This window comes from Anolis sagrei, chromosome 4 (genome assembly GCF_037176765.1).
Source record: "Anolis sagrei isolate rAnoSag1 chromosome 4, rAnoSag1.mat, whole genome shotgun sequence".
NCBI classification, from domain to species: Eukaryota; Metazoa; Chordata; class Lepidosauria; order Squamata; family Dactyloidae; genus Anolis; species Anolis sagrei.
The window spans coordinates 100,718,382-100,743,532 of record NC_090024.1 but is presented as its reverse complement, the minus strand read 5'-3'; the positions used below and the strand labels follow the sequence as shown (position 1 = coordinate 100,743,532).

Here is a 25,151-nt window from a genome sequence, read left to right as displayed (position 1 = left end):
GTGTTACTATTAAAACTTCAGAGCAAAACATGGAAAATGAACACACTAGGCACAATGCTGAGAATAGGACAGATTCTTAATTCTCCCACTAAAAATTGTCAGGACTAATAAAATGATTTGTGCCAAATTCTGAAGAGGAAGGAAGGAAACACTAGAGATTGGTAAACCAAGAATGCTGGTGTTGTATTCCTGTGTACAGTTAATGTTTTCAGTGTAATCCAATGACATATATTCATACATTCATGATGTAATATTGAAGTGAATGCAACCCATTGTTATCAATGACATTTTCACATGAAAGTGGTGATGATAAGCCTGTAAAAATACAGTAGACCAGTGACACAGAACATGCTTTTCATGCAGGTTTTAGGTTCATTCAGCAACATATCCAGTTAAAAGGATAGCAATGATCGGTTTTAGGAAATACTTTTTGTTATGGAGCTTCTAAGCAGTTGCTACTACCCAGCACAGAAAATACTGGGCTACACTGTGCTACACAAGGCAGCTTGAGATGTTCATATGCCACTATCGCAAACCCTGAAACTAAGTTAAAGGTTTCATGCACAAATCATGCCTTATTTCTTTTCCAACACGAGAAGTACTAGACATAGTCCAAGCTCCTTACCACTGAAAGATGATCACCACAAGTTCTTTGTGACTTTTGACTACAGGGACCTGTTGAACAACTATAAGATAGAAGATTGCTGTAGTTTTTAGATGCATGATCAAACTGAATCTGTCAAAGGAACATTCTACAAACACTACCAACTGGAATCATTGTAGATCCTTTCAACTATGCTAACTTAAAAATCAGTCAATCATTTTATGAGCATTGTATTAGCAAATAAGTTACATCTAAGTATCTAAATATTCTAAAATGTGTTACTGTATGCTCTGATCTACTTACCACAAGCTGCTGAAAGAAGCATTTCCTTAAACAAAGAGATCAAAATTTGCAAGTCACTTCTATCTGTAAAAGATCTACACTTTAGAATTTTGGTTTGGTTTGGCGTGTGAACATCCCAAGCTGACTGCCTTCAGAATGAAGCACACTCATCTTGCTTGCAACGAATCTGAAGAAGCTTATCAGGGGCCATTATATTTTGTTCTTTGCTTAATAGATCCTTAATGGAATCTGTGCCATGTTTTTTAAAAGTGACTATATTGTCTCAGTACAAAGATAAAGAGCTTATGCTTTACAAACTAGTCAGAAAATAGTGTGTCACAACTAAATACCAAATGCTGATAACAATTCAGAACAATCGTAGCAACCACAAAATGATCATCATATCCCATATGGAAGTATTAAAATACAAATATTCTTATACTAGTATCACAGTTGATATGCTATCAAAACACCATCTTCCAAAACTAGACTCTATTTATGTCCAAGAAGGAAAGAAAAGAATCATCTATTTGTTACACAGTTGGATTTAACCATTAATCCAGATATTATTAGTCATGACCTCTGAAACGCTTGGAAAATGTAATCGTCTAAAGCTGAATCTTTTTAAGGGTCACACTGGGCTGCTGGTTTTTTTTTGGGGGGGGGGTTAATATTCATACTCAAGAGATATGAAATTTATATTTGAATCCCTTCTGGGTAGCCATGCTAGAAGATAAATAATATGGACTGAAAATCACAAAAGAGGAATGTATGCTTTTTCTTGCAATTAACATGAGAAAGATTGACTGAATAAATGTCTTTCATTGAACAAATTGACTTTTCTTAATAGTCACAACAATACAATGATGGGTAGAATGTCTTGTGCTTGGTAAACTTGACATACAAGGCTGTAGGTATTCCTACCACCTTTGAGCAGCATAGCCTAGAACACCACTGACCTGGCATTTTCAAACAACCTGAAAACCTATGAATCTATTGATTCACACTCCAAAATACAAGTCTGTATAAATTTGAAGTCATGTAATCTTCTAGCATAATTACATTAAAAGCTGGCCAAGAATGCTGCAGTCAGACTATATCAGCCAAAGGCAGTAAAAAGGACTATGTATCTCCTTTGCTGCAACAACTTCACTGGTTATCAATTTGTTTCAAGACAACTTAGATACATGTTATCTGAAGATCCATGCTAGTCTAGTTGAGTCTTAATGTATTCAGAAAGTGTTCCTTTGTCTATTCCACTGTCCTCAGAGACATATTTAATGCGGACATGAGACATTTTGGAAGCTACAGAAGGACGGACCTAATTAGGACTTATATTTAAAACCATCAAAGAAGAACTGGGATAGTCATTTAAAAAAATTAAATCTTCAATTGTCTTCAAACCTTGAATAGTGAATTCATGGAGTCTATGGATACAGTGAATAAACTGTTTCTCCAATGTACTCACAGGATTCACTCCTGATGTATGGCATGCTGGATTCCTGAATTCCAAGAAAACTTCTGCAAAATGCTTGTGTCTGAGGAGGTCAGGACTTTCATCTTCTTGGGTGTAGTTGCTGTGTGTATATGTTTTTTTGTTCTTTAAATGGAATCAAGCATTCTAAAATAAGAGTGTCAACATAATGTGAGTTTATCTGAATGTCATCTCTCTCCTCAACACTGTCAAAATAAACCTGTCTAACTAAACTGGTGATTACTGAGATCTTCTCTTAACAATCTTTTATTCAATAGTTTAATCAGTAAAAAATACCAATGTCAGATGCCACAAATGGAATTCCTCCTAAGCACTGCTCCGACTGACAGAGATAGAGAGGAGATTTGATTTAATTCACTTTTTTTTCTGCAGTAGTCTCATGCATCAGTTGAAAGTGACACTCTATTGAAGGTAAGGCTTCCTCATTCATAAGCAGGCAAGTCTGGAAAACACTTATATGCACTATTGAAAACCATCTTGTTAGAATTGTCTTAGTTTTGTCAAAGATTTAATGGAAAACAGAACTTTTTTTGTATTTATCAGACTATATGGCAGACTTGTTCCATTTTATAGTGACAAATTGAGGTGTGATTGTTTATTGTTTATATTTTTTATAAGATTTATATGAAAAGAACAAGTTTCCCCCTCCCCAAAATGCCTTAGTAAATTAATGAAGCTTGCTTTGCTAGAGCAATGTTTTTTCCCCAAATACGTAACTTTTTAGAAATGTCAGTTCACAGATTGGTTTATATATATTTCAAAACACTCCAGAAGAATATAAATATGAACCACTAATTGATATTCAAATAGTCTCTCTTCGCATCATTCAAGATTATTATGTGTAGTCTATATATCACAATTCAGTGAAGAAGAAATAGTCATTTAAAGAAAAAACTGAAATACATATAATCCTTACAGCTATTATAAATCTCTGAGCAATACAAACATCATATCATGCAGTGGTCTACAGCACAAACCATGCAAGCTATTTTCTAAACAGTCGTTCTTGCACTGTATTCATTTTGTCCAGCCCCAAATACTTTCAGGAAACTCAGCTGACCATGAGATTAGGTAGAAGTACCTCAACAGAATGCTGCTAAGAGCTTAAACAAGGACAGAAGCTTCTGTGTCACAGAGGATTTTAGTACAGAACGTGCCAGGGAAGGGGAGGGGGAACCTTATCGTCTAAAGTTCCAACTGATTTTCAGTATAAGAGCACACTAAGTCTCTACTGAGGAGATAATTTCAGAGAAACTATGTTGCAATATTTTATTTCCCTGCAACACAAAGCTGCATATTGCCAGAGTGTCTGGTGAAATTTTTGAAAGGAAATAAACATGTTATTCTGCTGATGTGTTCACATGCTACGACAAGCTTATGCCAGGACATTCCTACCCAAGTTAGTGACTGACTAATCAGATGTGTCGATGACAAACACACCCTCCAGTGTCGTCATAACCCGGATGTTTGCACACAACGCACAGTGGCTGCTACTCCGGGTTCTTGGGTCTTCTGTCAATAATTCCTAGAGAGTGTTTTGTAATCCAATGCGTGTGTTTAGCAAACCAGGATGCAAGTAAAGGTCAAAAGGCTAGCTCTTTGTTATCTGTAGACACCACATTTCTCAACAGTACAAAACAACATGGCAAACAAAAAGCAAGAAGCCTTTCAGATTTATTTTTCTTATGCACAGTTCAAGATTTTTTATTTTCTCTTTTTCAAAACACCGAGAAATGAAAAACAGGAATTGTAACCCACGGTAAAAAAAAATGCTACTGGATTCTCAAGTGGTACAACCAAGAATGGTAGAAAAGAGAGTTACTTTCACTAAAGGGTAGCCCAGACTACAGTTTTGGGCCTTTGATGAATTATGCAGAAACCCAGTGTCCTGGATTAAGTAATATGGTAAGCACAATAAAATGGAAATTAGAGAGAGAAAGGAGCAAGAGATGGAGATACGTGTGTGTTTTTCTGCTCGGCAAACAGATTAACAGAGTTTCTAGTTTTGGGGCAGTTGTTGTTGTGTGCCTTTGGGTCATTTCTGACTTATGATGATCCTAAGATGAACCTATCTCGGATCTTTTTTTCAAGGGGGGGGGGGAGGAATTTGTTGAGCGAGGGTATACCCTTGCCAATAATCAAAACACTCTAAAAATATACCCCATATGCAATCCAATTTAGGCATTGGTATTCTTTCCTATATGTCACTCACTCTCAGATAACAATTCCCAGTATCCCATCATCCAGACATCATATCAAGCTGAGAATAGGATTTCCATGTCTGTAAGGAATGAGTGGGCAAGTTCCCCTAAATGCACACCACAGACTATGATGGTTCATGGGAGTTGTAAGCCAAAAACATGTGAAGGGCCAATGCTGCCCACTATGTATGAGAAAAGATTTAAAAGATTTCTGATTTAAAAGTTTAAGTAAGAAGCCACAGCTTTTATGATATCAGACCCTAATAAGAATGCCAACTCTCAAACACAGATTCACTTTTATCCCCTTCAGAAGAGCCAGTGTGGCTTGAGTGTTGGACTGAACCTTCACAAACAAGTTTTCAAATCCTCATTGGGTCATGGAAACCCAGTGCGTGATCTTGGGTAAGTCATACTTTGAAAATCAAATTTCCAAACTAGCTCTTCGCCAGTTATCCTCAATTTTGTGACCATATGTCAAGATGTAAGCAATCAGTATATGTTTGGTTCTAAAAAGATATGGTGAGTCCAGAAATGTTTGACTTTTCAACTACCAATTCTGTCTTGGATCATACTCAATTCCAGGAAGGTCTGTGACCAAAGGTGAATTCTAGATAAATAATGTATTTCTTTGATTCTTTGATGTTTATAAAGAAGAAAATGTGTGTCTTAGAATCAAAGAAATACAGTAAATCCATTTTGGGAGGGGGGGCGGGGACACAACTGGGGCAAGCTCCTCATATTACCCTATAGAGTACACATTACTGGAATTACACTAAATTACTCTGCTGCCCTCTATAGGATTTTCACAGAAACTGTAAATAAAGACGAAGATCCACCCAGAGGAAAAGTGTTCTTGCCATACATCAAGGGAACCACTGACCGCATAGGGAAGCTGATGAGGAAATACAACATACAAACTATCTACAGACCCACCAAGAAAATCCAACAAATGCTACGTTCAGCAAAGGACAAGAGGGATCCTCTCACCTCTGCAGGAGTCTACCATATACCATGCAGCTGTGGACAAGTCAACATAGGGACCACCAAACGCAGCAAGGCCCAAACATGAATCAAGGAACATGAAAGGCACTGCAGACTACTTCAACCAGAGAAATCAGCCATAGCAGAGCACCTGATGAACCAACCTGGATACAGCATATTATTTGAGAACACAAAAATGCTGGGCCACTCTAACAACCACCATGTCAGACTACACAGAAAAGCCATTGAAATCCACAAGCATGTGGACAATTTCAACAGAAAGGAGGAAACCATGAAAATGAACAAAATCTAGTTACCAGGATTTTAAAAACTCTTAAAATTACTCAGTTTCTCGTGATAACTCAGTTTCTCAGATATGGTTATCATGATTTTCTATGAGCAAGCAGGATGGCATATACTACCAATCAAAAACTAGAGCCGATAGGGGAAAACTGGTGCCATTTTTGGAATTAGCAGGTCAATTATACCCAGATACAGAGCAAACATTTGAGGCACCAAAATGTGTGCTAGCCTGTGTAATAGAACATCAATTCTCCTTCAGCCTCCAATAAAAGCACCTAACTATGAAAAGAACAAATGACTACAGTTTGCATATGTAGGCTACATACGCACTCACAAGAGCAAAGAAGCATGCAACCCAAAACATACATTGAGGACAGTATAAATATCAAACAAACAGAAACCAAAACTATGTGGTTTCATAAAATACATCACAGGAAACAAACAGAATATACAAGTTTGTAAAGTCACAGAATATGTTGATATCTGTAGGTGGTTAAAACTTTTCATTCAAGTGGAATATGCATTTTTAACATTATTCTGAAACTGAAAATAGAACATTTGATGCTCGTTTAGTAAGTCACAACTGTCAACTGTTCACAGTCATATATTGATTTAATATAACAAAAACTTTATTTGTAACCTGCCCTTATCTCCCTAAGGGGACTAGGTGGTTTCCAGCAAAGGATGGCAAACATTCAATGCCATAAAACAATACAAAATAAATGAATAACCCCCAGAATAAAACATCTATAACAATTACAGTAACTACCTCATAACTTTAAATAATTAAATAAAACATGTGCAGTCTAATTAATTTAAGCATGTTGAAATAATAATAATAATAATAATAATAATAATAATAATACTTTATTTGTAACCTGCTCTATCTCCCCCCGAGGGGATGCAGGGCGATTTCCAACAAAATGGCAAAGTGGCAAACTTTCAATGCCAAAACAAAGAACAAATCAAATAAACAATGGATAAAACAATCTCAATATGAAGTTATAAAACTATCCAAGAACTAAAAAAATAAACTTAAATAAACATAAAATAAAACATCACACATTTGTCCCATGATAAAAACTTACAAGTTAAAATAAGAAGGCATTAAAAACAAAAAAAAATGGTTTATGGTATCCAACAGGTTGAGGCAGGTGTCCAATATCTAGGCAAGGATATATATATATATAAAGATGTACTAGTCCTCCTCCTCTCCATAAGCTAAGGTGCATAAGTAGGTTTTAAAGAGCTTTTTAAAGGAGGGGGGGGGGCATTTTTAGTTCTTTAGGCAGGGTATTCCAGAGGCTGGGGGGCAATCACAGAGAAGGTCCTCTCTTTCGTTCCCACCAATCGCGCTTGAGACGGGGGTGGGAATGAGAGCAGGGCCTTCTTTGCAGACCACAGCACTCGTGCTGGTTTGTATTCAGAGATGCGGTTTTTCAAATAGTCTGGGCCCAAACCGTTTATAGGAAATAACCAGCACTTTGTATTTAGGCCGGAAGCAGACCAGAAGCCAGTGGAGCTGCCGTAACATGGAAGTAGTTCTCTCTCTGTATCGTGCTCCAGTTAGTAACCTGGCTGCCAATCTCTGAAGCAATTGCAGCTTCCAAACTATCTTCAAAGGCAGCCCTATGTAGAGAACACGGCAGTAGTCCAGAGGGGATATAAATAAACATGGACAACTATGGCCAGGTCTGACATCTCAAGGAATGGGCAGAGCAGGTGCACAAATTTTAATTGTGTAAAGGTGCTCCTGGTCAGCACTGACACCTGGGGTTCCAGGCTCAGCGATGAATCCAGGATCACCTCCAGACTGCAAAACTGTGTCTTCAGGGGGAGTGTGACCGCATCCAACATAGGCTATAACCCCACATCCTGATCAACCTTTTGACTAACCAGGAGTATCTCTGCTTTGTCTGGATTTACCTTGAACTTGTAAGCCCTCATTCAGTCCATTACTGATGACAGGCACTGGTTTAGGGGCAGGACGGCATCCTTGGCTTTCAGTTTAAAGGAGTAATAGAGTGCCGTTGGCATAAATTTAACACCAAACTGCAAAACTCCAGATGATCTCTCCCAGAGGTTTCATGTAAATGTTAAACAGCATGTGGGATAGAATTGAACCCTGAGGGACATCATAGGCAACCAGCCAGGGAGTCGAACAGGTATCCCCCAGCACCACCATCTGGGTACGATCCTCCGGGAACAGTGTCTCCCAATCCCATCCTGGACAGATGGCCCAAAAGGATGCCATGGTCAGTGGTATCAATAGCTTCTGAGAGTTCCAGGAGAACTAGCAGGGACACTCCCCTTGTCTAGCTCTCTTCAGGTGACCAATGCCATCTCTGTCCCATAGCCAGGCCTGAAACCAGATTGAAATGGATCCAGATAATTGGATTCATCCTCACAAACATAACTAGTTACATTATCATAATAGTGTACTGCAAAAGAAAGCTGAATTCAAACTGAATTTTGTTAGGGCTCATTGGACTAATCCAAGTTTGGACTTGAAGTCTCTCTCTTTAATAGCACTATTAAATACTGGGTTCAATAGTATAAAAAAGTATCCAGCTGTTTATATTTAGGCTAGTTATTACATATTTATAACGACAGAGGAGTGGTTACTCCCATCTATTTTGCCCCAGGAATAAGATAAGAGCAGGTTTACCCAGTTCTGTAACTGTTTGTATTCCTGATTTGAGCTCTTTTATAATGTGAAGATAAGAACTTGCTATTTGGCTTTTAGAATATTATGAAGTCAGTGTTTTCATAATGGGGGCAAGTGAATATTCTCTGTTGTTCTATAACCTTGAAGATCACATCTACCTGTGGTTGGTAATACTGCCTATATGCCTTTGTTCACCCTAACTTTCAGGGATGATTTTTTTACACATTGTTTTTCTATTTGTTTTGTTTGCATCAACAACAATTTGTGAAATCTGAAATATGTATGGGAAGCACCGTTTACTCGAATTTTGTTATTCTTACATGTTTACGATCTCAAATTTCATATTCTGCATATAGTTTGCATCATATATTGTATGAAACCCATTTGAGGACAGTTTCTGTTTGACACTTATTCTATTTCAAATGTACATTTGGAGTTACACACGTTATAGCTCCTGTGATTGATTCATATATTGCAATTTTGCTCTTACTGATTTTGACTGTATGCTAGCAGCATGCAGAACCAAAACATAGTACTACTGCTACCCAGGTAAGAGGCTATCATGCACCCATCATTTCATGTAATTTATTAAGGATTCAGTGTAGTAGCTGTTGAGCATCTGACTAAGAATGGTACACTCTATTCTACAATGCAGTTCACTGGGCAACCTTTGGCCAGTAACAACCTCTATATATTATAATAATAATAAATAATAATAAACTTCATTTATACCCCGCCACCATGTCCCCAAAGGGGACTAGGGCAGCTTACATGAGGCCAAGCCCAGAAATGCATTACAACAAAATAAAACCAAAACACAAAATAAACATTGCAGTAAAATAAATAAAGCATAAAAATACAATAAAATAATGCAAAATACAGTAATAGATAAATCACAATCAAAGTGAGCAGGCCACATGTACAAGGTAAAATGATAAAAACTCAGGATGAGATACAAATGTTCTCATTTGATGCTTTAGTTATAAAAGAAAATAAACAACTATGGCATACAACTGAAATGTAGGCTAACCAAACATATATTTTTCCCCCAAAAATAGATTATTTATTTATTTATTTACTTACTTACTTACTTACTTACTTACAGCTTTTATATTCCGCCCTTCTCACCCCACAGAGGACTCAGGGCGGATTACAGTGTACACATATATGGCAAACATTCAATGCCAATTTTGACATACAACATATACAGACATAGACAGAGGCTATTTAACTTTTTCTGGCCGAGGGGGAGCTGTCGCTTTCATTGTCCATCTGCCACACTGATGAAGTACTTCCGCATTCCCGCATGATTTTGCTGAAGTCTTTATGGCCTCATAAATTAGTTAATTTAGCCTCCACACAATTTAAGGTGGTACCTTATTTTCCTACTTGACAGATGCAACTGTCTTTCGGGTTGCAAAGGTTGACAACGGGCTACACAATTGGTTGGAAATCAACTCCAACCCGGGCTGGCTTCGAACTCATGACCTTTTGGTCAGAGTGATCTTAATGCAGCTGACACTCAGCCAGCTGCACCACAATCCCAATTAGATAAGATGGTTTATATAATTAAGAAATGAAAATTTTGATCTAGATCTTTTCTTACCATATTGGGAATTTGTCAGAAAAGGAGACTAGGAATTATACAAGATAACAAGATAACTCTATAAACTGGCTTGTGCACCATCCCCTTTCTCTACTTCAAATCCAAAGATGCATCAAATGTGCACTAAGTTTGTGGAACTACTACTAAGTGAATCAAATGTGCACTTAGTTTGTGGAACTAAGAATGCCATATTCTTAGTTCAGGAATAAGAACTTTTGTGGGCAGATTGGCAGAGTTTTGTATTTCTAATGGTAAGACATGCGCATGTTCCTCAACAAATTAATTAGTAGAAAAATTCTAACACATACAGCAAGCATCTATGCCCCTCCTTTTTTCTTTTTCTTTTTTCTTTTTGATATAACGAGCAGGTTCTAATATTCCCAAATCACTAGTACAATAAATTATTTTCATGTAACAGTTTTTAACACTTACCGGTCAGTGAGGCTCCTCCATAATTGTGCACCTGAAAACAAGATATGAATATCATTCAAAACAGAAGACATTTTCCCCCATCTGATCCAATATTTACAGTGCAGTAATACATCTTCTTGTGAAAGGTAAGCTATAATGTTCAAAGTAGGCTTTTGCTATTTATGGGAGAGAAATCTGAACACAGTGCTAGTGTATAAGCCCCTCAAGCACATATAATTTATTAAGGAAGATAATGTTTCACCCAAATTAACTCAATATGAGACACTTTCCTTAGCAAGCAATACATTGTCTATTAGGTAATCACACTTCCTACTCAAAGGAACTTATTTTAGAACTTTTACTGCTGTAATTAAGAAGCTAAAGAGATACTCATAGGTTTCCAGATGTTACTGATAAAAAAAGTTTTGCACAATACTGAAGCTTACCTCTTGGTCGAGACAAAACCAACTCCTGCATCATCTGCATCATGATAACTCCAAGGAACATCAGTGAAACCAGATGATATAATCTCCAAGGAGTGAGTGCAAGGAACCTAAGAGAAAGAGGGAGAATAAGCTTTTCAGTATGCAAATATATAAAAACTTGCTTTGCAATATGAAAGAAGAAGCGTAATGTGAATAACCCAAGGTGTAATTTGTTCTGTGGAATCTGGTATATGAAATGCACTTTCTAGGGAACTTTACCTGGTATTTCTAGTACTTCTAGTGCCAGGTAAAGATTTTTAAAACCTGTCTAGTGATTTTGTCATGGGATATGCTTTCAACTATGATTCAGTCTGTTCTGCTCAATTTGAGCAACTGCTGTTTCTGCTGTGTGTGTTTTTAAGACTCAGTACTCTATCCTGTGAGAGCCAGAGATTTGACTGTTGGACTGTGATTCTGGAGACGCAAGTTCAAATCTCTACTTGTTCATGAAACCCACTGGGTAACCTTAAGCAAAGTCACATTCTGTCAGCCATAAAACATATTATTCATGCCAAAATAGCAACACTACCTTCAACATTAATAAGCTTGCTACAAAGGGCGCATCTGCACATGCCACATATGCCAAAGTGGATCCAGAGCTGGGTACTCCAATGAGCCCATGGGAATCTGCACAACCAGCCTCCAATCTGGTTCTATGGATAGAAGGAGTCCACACGGCCCAGTGATGCTCAACACTGTTTTGGGTTGTTAGATAGTCACCTAGTATCACCATGGTGTCTTTTGCAGAGTGGCAAACACGAGAGAGGGGAGCAGCTGGTGACTGTCACGTGTTGCAAGTGCTGACTTTGGCCAAAACTCCAGAACAATTGGAGAAGGGAAGAAAAGCTCCTCCCTTTTCCACTGTATCAAGGACATAATGATGATAATGTCATCCTCGATTCCAGGGCTCTTGAGCCTGGGCAAAATACGATGGCCATAAAAACAGTAGAGATATTTCTAAATTAAATTGCCCAGCTGTTTATGCATGCCCATACCTCATTGAGTATGTAGGGTGAATCAACCTTGTGTGTCATGTGGATGCCACAAAATCCATTTTCACACACTCTGCCTCATTTGGCCTGATGGGCCCTAAGACAGAAATGTGACATGCTCTACCAGATTTCCCCAACCTGATGCTTCCTTCTGCCAGCTGGTATGTTCTGGTAGCTATAGCCCAACAAAATGTGCTGATTGAATGCAAAAGTGAGGGAAAGTGCCTACTTCTTGAAAAGTAAGGACATTTTCTTAACTTCTGACAGAGGTTATACCTGGGGGGAGGGGGGAGTCAACAGAAGTAGCCTCCTCCTCTTTCCCCTGTTTCCAGGAGAAACAGTACAATAAACAGTGGAAAGAGCAGCTCTTTCCAAGATGGAAGAAGACAACATCTTTGGATGGTTTTTTCCATTGTTATTTTTATACAGCTCATCTTAACCAACAAGCAGAAGATTAGCTATTAGTTAAGGCAGGACAAAGGTAACTTTGAGGCTAAAGAATCTAGAAATGTAAATTTTTCCAGAAACCTTTGAAGCTGTGGGAACAAGCAGCAGAGGAGTGGAAAGCATACACACACACACACACACACACACACAAACACACACTGTACATGCAATGCTTTTTAATCAGACCTACGCTTAAGAACAACAAATAAATAAAATACATTATCTGACATATTTATGAGATATGTAGAGCAATTCAATAAAATATTCATCTACAATGCAATTCTGAAGATCTTTCAAGGCATCTTAGAAAAAACTGTCCCAAATATATGTTCAGTCCAAAAAGAACCATTCTGTTTAATGGAGCTTGCTCTCAGGTAAGCAAGAGGATTGCAGACCTAAAAGTATACACAATTAAATTTTCTACAATAAAGTGAGTACAAAAAGTCAACCAACATGCCCTGGGTTCTGCACTCTTAATAAGTGATAAGAGAACAGGGGTGGACATAATAGTAATATATAAAATAATGGAAAGCGGAACAGAATAGGTTTGTCTACCTCTGTCATAAGGTTACAATTCAAGATCACTGACAACAAAAGAGCAACAAAAAGAATGAACATTTTCATATTATTTGCAATTAATTCAGAAATTTAGAAACCTTTTTTAGATTGGGCAAATTTGTGGCTATTATCCAGTTTTAGAGGTATAATTTCATGCAATACCAGCTAATAGGGAAAAATAGCCAACCAGAATAGAGTCTTTCTTCCAGGTAGACTATTAAGTATCTAGCTGGCTACTACTGGGAGGCAGGATGCTCCTTTACATGGACCAGACTCATCTAGTACATCTTTTCTAATGACTGTTTACCAGGCCGAGAATGGGTTTTAGACTGAATAACTTGTAGCTGTTCAGATGTAGTTGTATTGCAAATCCCATATTGCTCCACACTGGCTATTGCCCATGGGAGTTTGCCCAACATCATCTGGAGAGCAATAACTTGTTCAGCCTTGATTTACAGTGTAATCGTGTGTGTTTTGCCACTGAAGATAGACGGTTGCAATCATGCTCAGAGTTAGGCTGCTTAAATCCCATTTGTTGTGAATTAGATTTATACAGTCTGTGTACAGTCTTTGTCAAAGCTTGTCAAATATTCAGAACAAATTATAACAGAATGCATAAAGATGTGTGCCACTAAACACAAATAAACAAAGCCAGTATATATATCTTATAGTCAGATTTTAAAGAAATGCAATCTGAAATGTTTATTGAATTAAAGGTACATGCAAATCCTTTGGCTCATGTTCTAAAGTTAGCATCTTAAGCTACAATAGCTTTGTGCCTAATCTAATATACTTATTGCTGGAGACCAGAATGATACAACAGTGTCACATAAGCAGTTGCTCAGCTGATATAAAACATAGTATCTCCTGTATCAAAGTAACCAAAACTCATTTCTTTCTAGGGACCTATGAACTGAAGAAAACAGATAACAAAATGAAAAAGGGACATTTAGATTCTAACAAAGTAGTTTCCCATGGATGCTAAAATACTCCTTTTTAGTATTCATAAATTACAATCAATGAAACCAATCCTATCCTCATCAGAGGAAAACAGCTTTGAAAGGTGATTTGTTTCTCCAATATTCTCGAAGGCACAGTTCTAAAACCCCTAAAGCAAGAGTTCAAATAATGGGATAGCAAAATGATACCTAATAAACAGTTCCACATTTTTTTAGTTTCCTGATTCTGAGCTCCCATCGGTTTTCAAAGCTGATTGATATTATGGGAAATGGCAAAGGGGCATAGTCACATGCCTTTAAATTTAATGTGTGGTTAATTCATTCAGCTGTGAAAAGTAGCTATGTATTTTTTCCCAGTCAAAAATAAAAACGTGAGTGTACATAAGCTATCAGAAACATGCAGACAATCAAACCTCCTGTAGGCCCATGACTCACAAAATCCTTACACACAGAAAGATTGCAGGTCTATGTCTCACACAAATATTGACTGTGACACTCTTTTATAGTTAACTTTTGGTTTCATATAAAAGGAGAACATATGGATCTCATTCTTGCCTCCTTGCTCTCGTCCATGCAGAAATTCTTCTCTGAACACAGATGAAAATCATGTCAGCCTCCATTTTTTTTGTCATGTCAGGAGTGACTCCTGGTGAGAGAATTGGCCGTCTGTAAGGACGTTGCCCAGGGGACGCCTGGATGATTTTGATGTCCAAATGATGTTGAACTACAAATCCCAGTAAGCACAGTAAGTAATGAGGAATGTTGGGAGCAGCTAGTCAACCACATCTGGAAGACCACATAATTACTACTCTTCGTGTAGAAGCTCACAAGAACATGTTTGCAAATGGCTCCTTGCTTCAGACAATTAAAAGTTGTTTCTTGACAATTCAGCAAAAAGTGTGGGTTTCGCCCTTCCCTTACAATTCCACAAATGACTAACATGGGTAATTTTAGACAAGCAAGGCAGTCAACATTTTTGTAGGCTTGTAACTAGTACAGTAGTTACAGAAAAGGCATTTAGAAAGTATTAAATGGGTCAAAATTTGCTTTCTGATACTCAGTATCAAGGCCAGACAACTCAAAATTAACTCCACACACTTCTTCCCCTCCCCTACAAAAAAGAGGAGATAAGAAACTGGGCAAACTCTGATAAGTATCACCAATGAAAAAATGCTTTTTAAAATGTAGATTTTTGTGGTTTTAGGGCCCTTCCACACAGCCATATCACCCAGAATATCAAGGGAGATAATCGACAATATCTGTTTTGAACTGGATTATCTGTGTCCAAACTGCCTATTAATCCAGTTCAATGTGGATTTTATACAGCTGTGTTGAAGGGGCCTAAATGTATATATACGGGACAGATTAAAACAAATGACAAAATGATAAATAACAACAGGTTGTTTTTTTTAAAAAATGACAAAACTTACTATAGCTGAGTCTTCTCTATAATGCTGAAAAAATGTTTTATCATGTATCTACTACTCCAAAATTATTTCTAAAAACCATGCAAGAGGAAGGTTTTTATGTAAGACTATGTGCAGTGCCAAAAAACTGTATTTTTTGGTCTTGTTTCCTTTTTTCTCCTTCTATAAATGAGTGCATTTTCCCCTCTATTTTAGTAATATTTATGTGCGGTTATGTTTTTATTTTGATTGTTTCCATACTCCTCAAACTAGAAGAACTGAGAAAAATGCAAGAAAATTGTTTTTTTCCATGACTTCAAACTTTCTGGAAGTTTTACAACACTAGGCAAATCACAAACATTTACTGAAAACCATCTAAGTATGTGTCACTGAGGAGGCACGCAGGTATTAAAGGGGTGAAAATTGCTATGTAGTAGTTGAAAAAAGGCTTGGAACACCCATGGCAAATAGTAATTATCTTCATGCAACCAGACAGGGAAGTTTTTGTAAGTTAATAATTGTTCTTTTCCATCCAACTAAGGCCCTCAGCAGACTGGTTCAGAGTAAGATACCCCCATTTATTAAGCTAAGATGTGTAGAAATATGATACACGCACAGCATCCATGTATGATTCATGACTGAACCAGGATTTCTCTTAATTATACTTTGTATTTCATTTGAACTGGCAAACTGCAGCTAGCAGATATGGAAGAAATCAGGGTTTTAACTCATAATCCAAAACTGATTCAAGAAATGAATGTTTTCTGAAGCTAGTAACCACAGTTTTTTTAGTTTGAACAAAAGGTGAAATGCTGGATTACAGCTGCCCCCAAAAAGGAAGCAAAGGACTCATACATACTGCAATCTAATAAGTCATGATATGACAGTCCAAACCTAGGCAGTGTATCACAAAGGATGATGAATATGTCTTAATGTTTCTATTTTTGTTTCATAATTTTATATATTTTCCTGATAATGAAATCCATCATCCATCATTTTATAATAAATGTAAGACTCCATCATCATTAAGAATGCAAGAAACATTCATATTCAAAAGAACACAAAATTGTTTCTAAAACATCAAATAATAAAATCTAGAGAGAATTTTAAAAACTAAGAAATATTTTTGACTTGCCATGGAAGAACATTCCATATATGGGAGATTAGGACAAATGGCTCTCCCTGTTCAGTTACACCTTAATTTCATCAGCAACAGCATCCTGGAAGGATCCCAATGTGTGTACAACTTATATGCATGAACAGGCTACTAATAAATAAAGTTGTTGCTGTTATTGTTACAAAACTGTGTGGATTTATCTGCATACCTTGTTGCCGTACATAGATAAAAAAGGGTATCCTTGTAAACACCCGAAGTACTGATTTTCTACAACTCCAAAGTCTAGTCCTATTACAAAATGCAAGAGATTAAACAAAGCCTAAATTATATTTACTCCAACTGCCATTAAAATACCAGGGAATTTCAAACTCAAGGTAAAATTCTATTAATGTTTTACACAATATAGTGACTCTGAGCTTGGAATTTTTACTTGAAAAATCAACATGTTATTTGGTAAATTATACCTTCCAAATGTAGCTGAACAGCAGCTCCCAGATGTCACAGACTCCAAAGTTACTGATGAGAAACCATGGGAGCTCCATTCCAGTACTATGCAAAAGCACAAGTTTTCCAACTGTTTTAGAAAATATTTTCAGCTGAGTTGAAAGTAAAATGTTTAAAGAAAGTTGCAAATCAAATTTGAAATTTGTGACTGCTGCAAAAAAACAAAAGATTCCTGTATTTGATAAATCTTGATTACTTTAATATTTTTCAATGAAAATGAGGACATATGTTTCTCACAATCAGTATAGCAAAAACATTACATTGTTGGTGATGATGTCATTTACAGCTTTGGTGCCTTACTAAAAGCAGATGATCCCTTATTGTAAAGGATGTGGTGTTTACAATCCCACTCCCACTCACTATATAGCAGATAAAGAAATGTCACAGCAAAACAATTCACACAAGTGGACTCAAACAAATCCAATTCACAATGAAAAGTAGTAGACTTCCTTAAGCTGAGACACCAAAGAATTCAGGATAGAAACTATGAAACAAAAAGCTCATTCTAATCTAGAAAAATATGGACAGTGTAGCACAGGCCCAGTTCAACATACAAGATATAGATTTTACAGACTTTATAGCACACCTACAATATCTGTAACTCAAAAAAACAAAGCAACTCAGCAGCCATGTACTGCAGACTGCTGGATGCTTTGTAATTTTAAAATAAAAGCAGATTAATTAATAGGATTAAAGTACCAGGCCACTAAAAGTGGATCATATAACTCAAGATACTGCCACTCTGCTATCTGCCTAATATACCCAAAGCAACCATGTTCCATATTATCTGCACTGCCTGTAATTATTATCTCAATATTGTATCATCTTTCTGCATCCTTTTTGCCAGTTCCTTCCCTATAAGCCCATCCTCCAATCACAGTTCTGTAATATGAAGCTTGCAAAGCCCATTTCATGGATGCTGTTTTTTACTCTGCTGTGGCGTTCAGCAGTCAGTCGCCTTATCATCCATTTATAACCAGGCTTCTATTTATTTCCTTTCAGAATATATATTGGAAAAAAATATTGCAACACTACCATGTTAAAAAAAGAAGGCACAAGAAGGGAGGGAAGATCTAACATGGGACGCATTGTAAAAATGCATTGTGAACACACTCAGCAGCTGTTAAGCAAAAATAACAAGGTGGGAAGAGCTTAATGTTTAGGTACAAAGGACTGGAGTCTACCTGGCCAGAAAATTTCCTATCCTATAGATTGTTGTTGCTAGAAACAAGGAAAGCAAGTGGGGGGGGGGGGGGAATCTTTGACAATTCTATAATTATAATTGTATAATTATGAATTTTATTGGCATCACATAAGGTTAAGATCACCAGCTTTTAAGGATTATACTAATTCATAGAAAACAGGCACACTAGATAAATGTGTGTGTGTGTGTATATATATATATATATATATAGAGAGAGAGAGAGAGAGAGAGAGAGAGAGATTATATACGGTGAAAACCCCATATCTGTAGTTTCATTTATCCACACTCAACCAAATACATCTTCTCTAGAGTATTTATATTTTCTCCAGAATGACCCTATGGCATTCCTGGGTCAGAAGCCAAGGTTTGCTACTATCCATGGTTCTATATATCCACTTGAAGTCCAAGAACTTATCCACTGTGGATACAGGGATCGTGCTAAACATACAGCAGACTATATATAGAGTAACCTCTCTAAATACTCTAAAGATGTCAGATCCTGTCTGATCTTGGAAGCCAAGCAGGGTCAGCTCTGGTTAGTACTTGGGAGACCACCAATGGATGCCAGGTACCCTGTAAGTTGTAGTTCTGAGGAAGGGATCGGCAAAAACACCTTGGAGTATTCTTTCAAGAAAATCCTACTAAAACCTTAGAGTTGCTCTAAATTGACAGGACACAAATATATACACACATATACCCAGACAGTTTTAATGATGAATATTAAACTTCCACTTTATGTCTAATTTTTGTTTATTTTTATGTGCATTCTGTGGAAATATGTTTTAATATTAATGTGTATTCCACCAAATATTTTTAAATTATTGTGTATCTTGATTATGTGTTTTAGCAATGTCGGAACCTGCCTCGAGCCATGAGGTGAGGCAGGGAAGAAATATTTTTTTATTATTATTAAATATATTATTATAGTGAGCATAAATCTATGTACAGCAGATCCTCAGCTGAATAAAACCCCACATTTTCTGCTTTGAGCTGGAATATATGGTAGTGTGGACAACCTAGTTCAAAGCAGGAATTGTGGGATTTTCTGCCTTGATATTCTGGGTTATATGGCTGTGTGGAAGGTAATTGCAACTCTAGCAACCAGAACTCTCCAGCAAGCAGCTAAAAGAAACCCGAAGAAACAATATACTTTAAATACAAAACTGTTTTATAATACTGCAAGACACAACCAGTGTCTTAATTAACTTTTAATTGTTGTTTTTCAATATTTATATCAAGTCAATACAGAGATTATAGCTTGGCATAATATGGGGTAGACTACTAGTTAGGCCTATGTTTAATAGTAACTCTCATGCAACCTTAAAGTGTTCATCCGGTGTCTAAGCAACCCCCATGGGTGCCAGTTAAAGGAGAGTCTACTGTATATCTATATGTGAAACATTAATTTTAAAATAGTACTAGAGAACATTAGTAGTCCTATGTTTTTATGGTTTGGATCTGAACTGTTTTGAATACTAATGTTTAATGGTATTTGTATCTTTGAAATTGTATGCTGCTGTTTTGATGTTGTCTCCTGCGGAAGAGATAAAGTGGGGTATAAATACAATAATAACAACAACAACAACAGAGGAATAATTGCTTGCACAGCCTGTGATGCAGTCTGAGGATCCTTCCACACAGCTGTATAAAATTCCACATTATCTGCTTTGAACTAGAATATATGGCAGTGTGGACTCAGCTAACCTAGTTCAAATCAGATATTGTGCATTACAGTAGAGTCTTGCTTATCCAACATAAATGAGCAAGCAGACCATCGGACAAACGGAAATGTCGGATAATACGGAGGGATTAAGTAAAGCCAATTAAACGTCAAATTACGTTATAATTTTACAAATTAAGCACCTAAACATGTTTTAAAACAAACTGACAGAAAATGCAGTTCAATATATGTAAATATGTAAATACACAAATTTAGTACCAAAACATTGCAATGTATCGAAAACGTATTAAAGTTGTATTGAAGTTAATGTTAAAATTGACTACAAATAAATATAGAATTGCATAAAATGATCTTACAGTCCTGTTTCCAGAGCCCTAACCCCATTGTTGTGTGAGATTCTGAGAGGCTCAACAGTTGATGCTTGATCATCAATTTCGTCGCCATTGCTATTGATAAGAGTGGCAATTTGTTCTTCAGTTAATTCATACTGATTGTCTTTGTTCATCCAACTTTTAACTTCTTGCAAAGATGCATCCTCACACCCAGGGATACCCTATACTAAGGGTAGAATGCTTTCTTCAGTTTCATCTATGTTTTCCCTTTCCATAATGTCATCTTCATCTTTGCCTAACAACTTCTTCCATGATCTGGAAATGGCTTGAGCCTTAACGTCAGCTCAGACCCTTGCAACCCAATAAGCGACTTCATTTACATTGATGCGTTTCAATTTTTCAATCATGTCGTGCCCTTCTTCAATTTCTTCTATCATTGTCGACAGTGGCTTCCTGCGATAGTTCCTTTTTAATGTTTCCAACATGGTCTGATATATCGGTTGGCATATGGCGGTTACATTAGATGGCAGAAACACACCCTTAATGTCCCCATCTTGAAGCTCCTCTGCATCAGGGTGCATCTGTGAGTTGTCTAGCAACAAAACTGCTTATCTGGGGAGGTAATTTTCTTTCAAAAATTTCTCCATGGAGGGAAGAAATTCCTTTAAAAAACAGTCTTTGAAATTTCACTGGTCATCAACGCACTTTTTTGATTATTTTTTTTTTGTTGTGTCAGAAACGACTTGAGAAACTGCAAGTCACTTCTGGTATGAGAGAATTGGCAAGGACGTTACACAGGAGATGCCTGGATGTTTTATCATCCTTGTGGGAGGCTTCTCTCATGTCCCTGCGTGGGGAGCTGGACATGTTACAAGGAGCTCACCCATGCTCTCTCAGGATTCGAACCTGCAACCTGTCGGTCTTCAGTCCTGCCGGCACAGGGGTTTAACCCACTGTGTGGGGTGTTCTACAGGAAGAGCATTTTTTGAAATTGTTTTAAAAGCTCTTGGATTTTTGGACTTCCCAATCATTCTGAGGCCTATTTTGTGGTTTGCTGTTGCATTGCTGCATGCTAAAATTGTCAGCCTTTCTTTACTACGATTATATTCAGGGGCTGATGCTTCAGATCTGGCTGCAAGACTCTTACTGGTTAACATTTTATAATTGAGGCCAGACTCATCACAATTAAATATCTGATCGCCCGTTGGGCTTTCAGTTTCAACAAAGTCTTGATTTTTTTTCTTGAATTCCTCCATTTTTTGAAAATTAGATGACAGTTTCTCACCACAAACATTTATCAGACAGATTTCATAATATTCCTTCCACCTGTCAAGCCAGCTAATGCTTGCTGTAAAATCTGGGTGTCCTTCATTAAATTCCTTTCGCAAATGCAATGCCTTTTGCTGTAAAATAGGCCCTAAAAAGGCACACCTTTGTCTCTGAACTGTACAAAGCTTTGCTAACTTTTTCATAGTTACACTTTCTAATCTTTTCCTCTTTTTTACTGCTCAACTCTGGAGGAACACAATTTTTCTATCTCCAATCGGTTCCTTTTCCAGTCCCCTGCTATTACCCTTCCAATGCCATGGTCCTCGGCTACCTTCTGCACAATCTCTCCTTTGTCCAGTCTCTTGATTGCCTCAAGTTTCTGTTCAATTGATACAACCACGTTCTTTTTTTTTGCCTCCATACTCGCACAAAGCATAAACACTGCATAGCAAGACGCAGCAAACCCTTCCGAGTCGGATAACACAGAACGTCAGATTATCGAAGGTCGGTTAAACACGACTCTACTGTATCTGCCTTGATATTCTGAGGCCTCTTTCACACAGCTGTATAAAATCCACATTGAATTGAATGCTATGGCAGTGTGGACTCAGATAACTCAGTTCAAAACAGATATTGTGGTGAGATTAGGCAGGCCCCCACCTCAGCAGCCTTTAAGAAAAATCTGAAAACTTGGCTCTCTCGATGTGCCTTTGGGAGTGACCATGTCCCATTTTTTGTCTGTTCCATCTACAGTGTTGCCCCTATGATGCACTTTCCCCTGTTCTAAATTGAAAGCATAACCCCACTGTTCATCCTTTTTGGGCTCCTCTCAATTACTTTTTTTTTAAAAAAAATTGTATTTAAGTAGACATAAATTTGCAAGTGTTTGTTGCATACAGTGCTATACTTTCTATCTATTAATGTTCCATAATCATTTATCTGATAATATATTTCCTTTAAGGGGTCACAATCTACTATCTAAATAATACATATAAAACTATCATATATTCTTACTTTACATCCGCTTCCTCCTTGTCTACAATCTTATAGGATCCTCTATATACATTTTTAGTTGAATTTTACATTAGGATGTTGAATAATTGGTTGCCATTCATTCACAAAGTTATCTAATAATTGTTCTCCTCTTAATAATAGTTACACTTTTTTATTCCTACCTCATCCAGGGTTTTATTATTTTACCTTGTCCATTTGGCCTGCTAATTGTGTTTGGGTTGTTGTAGAATTCCGGCCATGAACGCCTTTGACAATTATTGTGTTTGATTTTACGTTTTGTCAATTTGCTTGGTTTATTTTATTTTACTACTTTATGTATTTTATTCTGATGTAATTTTTGTTGTCTATATTTTCTATTTTATTTTGCTGTATTGTATCTTTGGGCTTGGCCGCGAGTCCCCCTCAGGGAGATGATGGTGAGGTATAAATAACATTTATTATTATTATTATCATTATTATTATTATTACTATTTGAAACACAACAAGATGGGTCCACAGCAGATAAGATCACTCTGCTGGCTGTTGTATTGGATCACACATTGGACACTTCCCAAGTGTCTAGGACTGTGTGATGTATCGGTGAATAATGCATGCAGATCCCAGTAAGGTGGTCTTCTGCAGCTGGCAGATGATAATCTTGTCAATGCCAATTGTGTTTAAGTGCAGGCCAAGGTCTTTAGGCACTGCACCCAGTGTGCCAATCACCACTGGGATCACCTTTACTAGCTTGTGCCGGAGTCTTTGCAGTTCGATCTTTAAATCCTCATATCGTGTCAGCTTTTCCAGTTGATTCTCTTCAATCCTGCTGTCACCTGGGATTGCAACATCGACAACCCATACTTTGTTTTTTTCCACGATTGTGCAGTCAGGAGTATTGTGCTCCAAAACTCTAGTATTGTGCTCAAAAACTGTCTGTCTGAATTATTATTATTACTAGTCGTCCCCTGCCACGACTTGCTGTAGCTCACTCTGGTGGTCATGGGGGGTCTGTGTGGGAGGTTTGGCCCAATTCTATCGTTGGTGGGGTTCAGAATGCTCTGTGATTGTAGTTGAACTAAAAATCCCAGCAACTACAACTTCCAAATGTCAAGATTCTATTTTCCCCAAACTCCACCAGTGTTCATATTTCGGCATTGAGTATTCGTGTAGAGTTTGGTCCAAATCCATCATTGTTTGAGTCCCCAGTGCCCTCTGGATGTAGGTGAACTACAACTCCCAAACTCAAGGTCAATACTACCCAAACCTTCTGGTGTTTTCTGTTGGTGATTGGAGTCCTTTGTGCTAAGTTTGGCCCAAATTCATCATTCGTGGCGTTCAGAATGCTCTTTGATTGTAGGTGAACTATAAATCCCAGCAACTACAACTCCCAAATGACAAAATCAATTTTTTGAGTGAAGGACATACATTGGGTTGTTAGGTGTATGCTGTCCCAATTTGATGTCAGTTCGTCCAGTGGTTTTTGAGTTCTGTTAATCCCACAAATTTTTATTTATATATATATTACTACCTGCCTCGATATGCTGGGTTACATGGCTATGTGGAAGGGCCCTGAGGCTGCCTCTCTGCTGCAGATGTACTCTGTGCATGCTCAGAGGTGCCCTTTCTCCACACTCCTCCTGCATGCCTTTGAAGCCAGAGATAAACTAGGAAGAAGGGGGCAAATACAGGGAAAGGGCGGAGGGAGAGAGATAGAGAGAGAGAGAAGGAGAGGGAGGCTGCAGTGCAATCTGCGAGGCTCTCCCTCAGCGGCGCCTCTCACCAGAAGAGCAGGTTGGCGCAGAGGAAGGCGGCCAGGACGCTGAGGGGCCTCTTCCCAGTCAGCGCCGCCACCAACCAGCGCCAAGTCCCGGTGGGTTCCAGCTCCTTCCCCTCGGCCTCCGTTTGGCTCCCCAGGCGCCCTGAGGGAGAGCCCCTCCGCGCTGCTGCAGCCGCCTCCTCGCCATCCATCTCCGCTCCGTCGTCTGACAGGCTTGTCAACATCCGGGGACGCGCATCTGTCTCTCACTCCCCCCCCCCCGCTACTTGTGCGCGCGCCGCCTTCTCTTCGGGCAAGAACCAATCACAGCCCCGTGTGGGTCTGCGCGGCGCCTCTGATTGGTCAACTCGGAGATCCCAGGCTACACGAGCGCGCGGGGCTGAGCGCAGGAAGGGTTAATAGAGGGGAAACTGGGCGGGGCGGGGGAATGTGCGCGCGAATCGCTTTCGCCCGGATTTTGTGTCGGCGGGATAGAATCAACCTGTGAGGGGAGGAAACGTATTTAAAGGGATGGCATGAAGAAGAGTGGGTTTAGAACGCGCTGACGTCAACAATGTAGAAAGGGCGGGAAAGCTCGCCCTGTGTGGCAATCAATTGGGATGGCAAGTCGCTTCTGGTGCTTGCTCCATCCATGTTTAACATGTACACTGACAGAAGGGACAGAGAGTTTCATAACTGAAGGGAGATATTGACAAGCTGGAATGTGTCCAGAGGAAGGCGACTAAAATTATCAAGTGTCTGCAGAACAAGCCCTATGAGGAGCGGCTTAAAGAGCTGGAATGTTTAGCCTGCAGAAGTCAAGGATGAGAGGAGACATTTTATTTCTCGTGTCAGGGCAGCCAGTCAATTATATTACATTTCTAACAGAACAAAGCA

At 38.1% G+C, this 25,151-nt stretch overlaps 1 protein-coding gene across 1 annotated transcript in view; it reads right to left on the bottom strand.

Annotated features, from left to right (window-relative positions):
• RETREG1 (reticulophagy regulator 1) overlaps positions 1-24,528 on the bottom strand; it is a 65,505-nt gene extending 40,977 nt beyond the window's left edge. The window contains exons 1-3 of the mRNA XM_060774675.2: positions 24,279-24,528; positions 10,998-11,104; positions 10,573-10,603 (exon numbers count right to left, since the gene is read on the bottom strand). Of these exons, the coding sequence (XP_060630658.2) occupies positions 10,573-10,603; positions 10,998-11,104; positions 24,279-24,499 (359 nt within the window). The 5' untranslated portion in view covers positions 24,500-24,528. The remainder of the gene's footprint in view (positions 1-10,572; positions 10,604-10,997; positions 11,105-24,278) is intronic.
• Between the last annotated feature and the right edge of the window lie 623 nt (positions 24,529-25,151).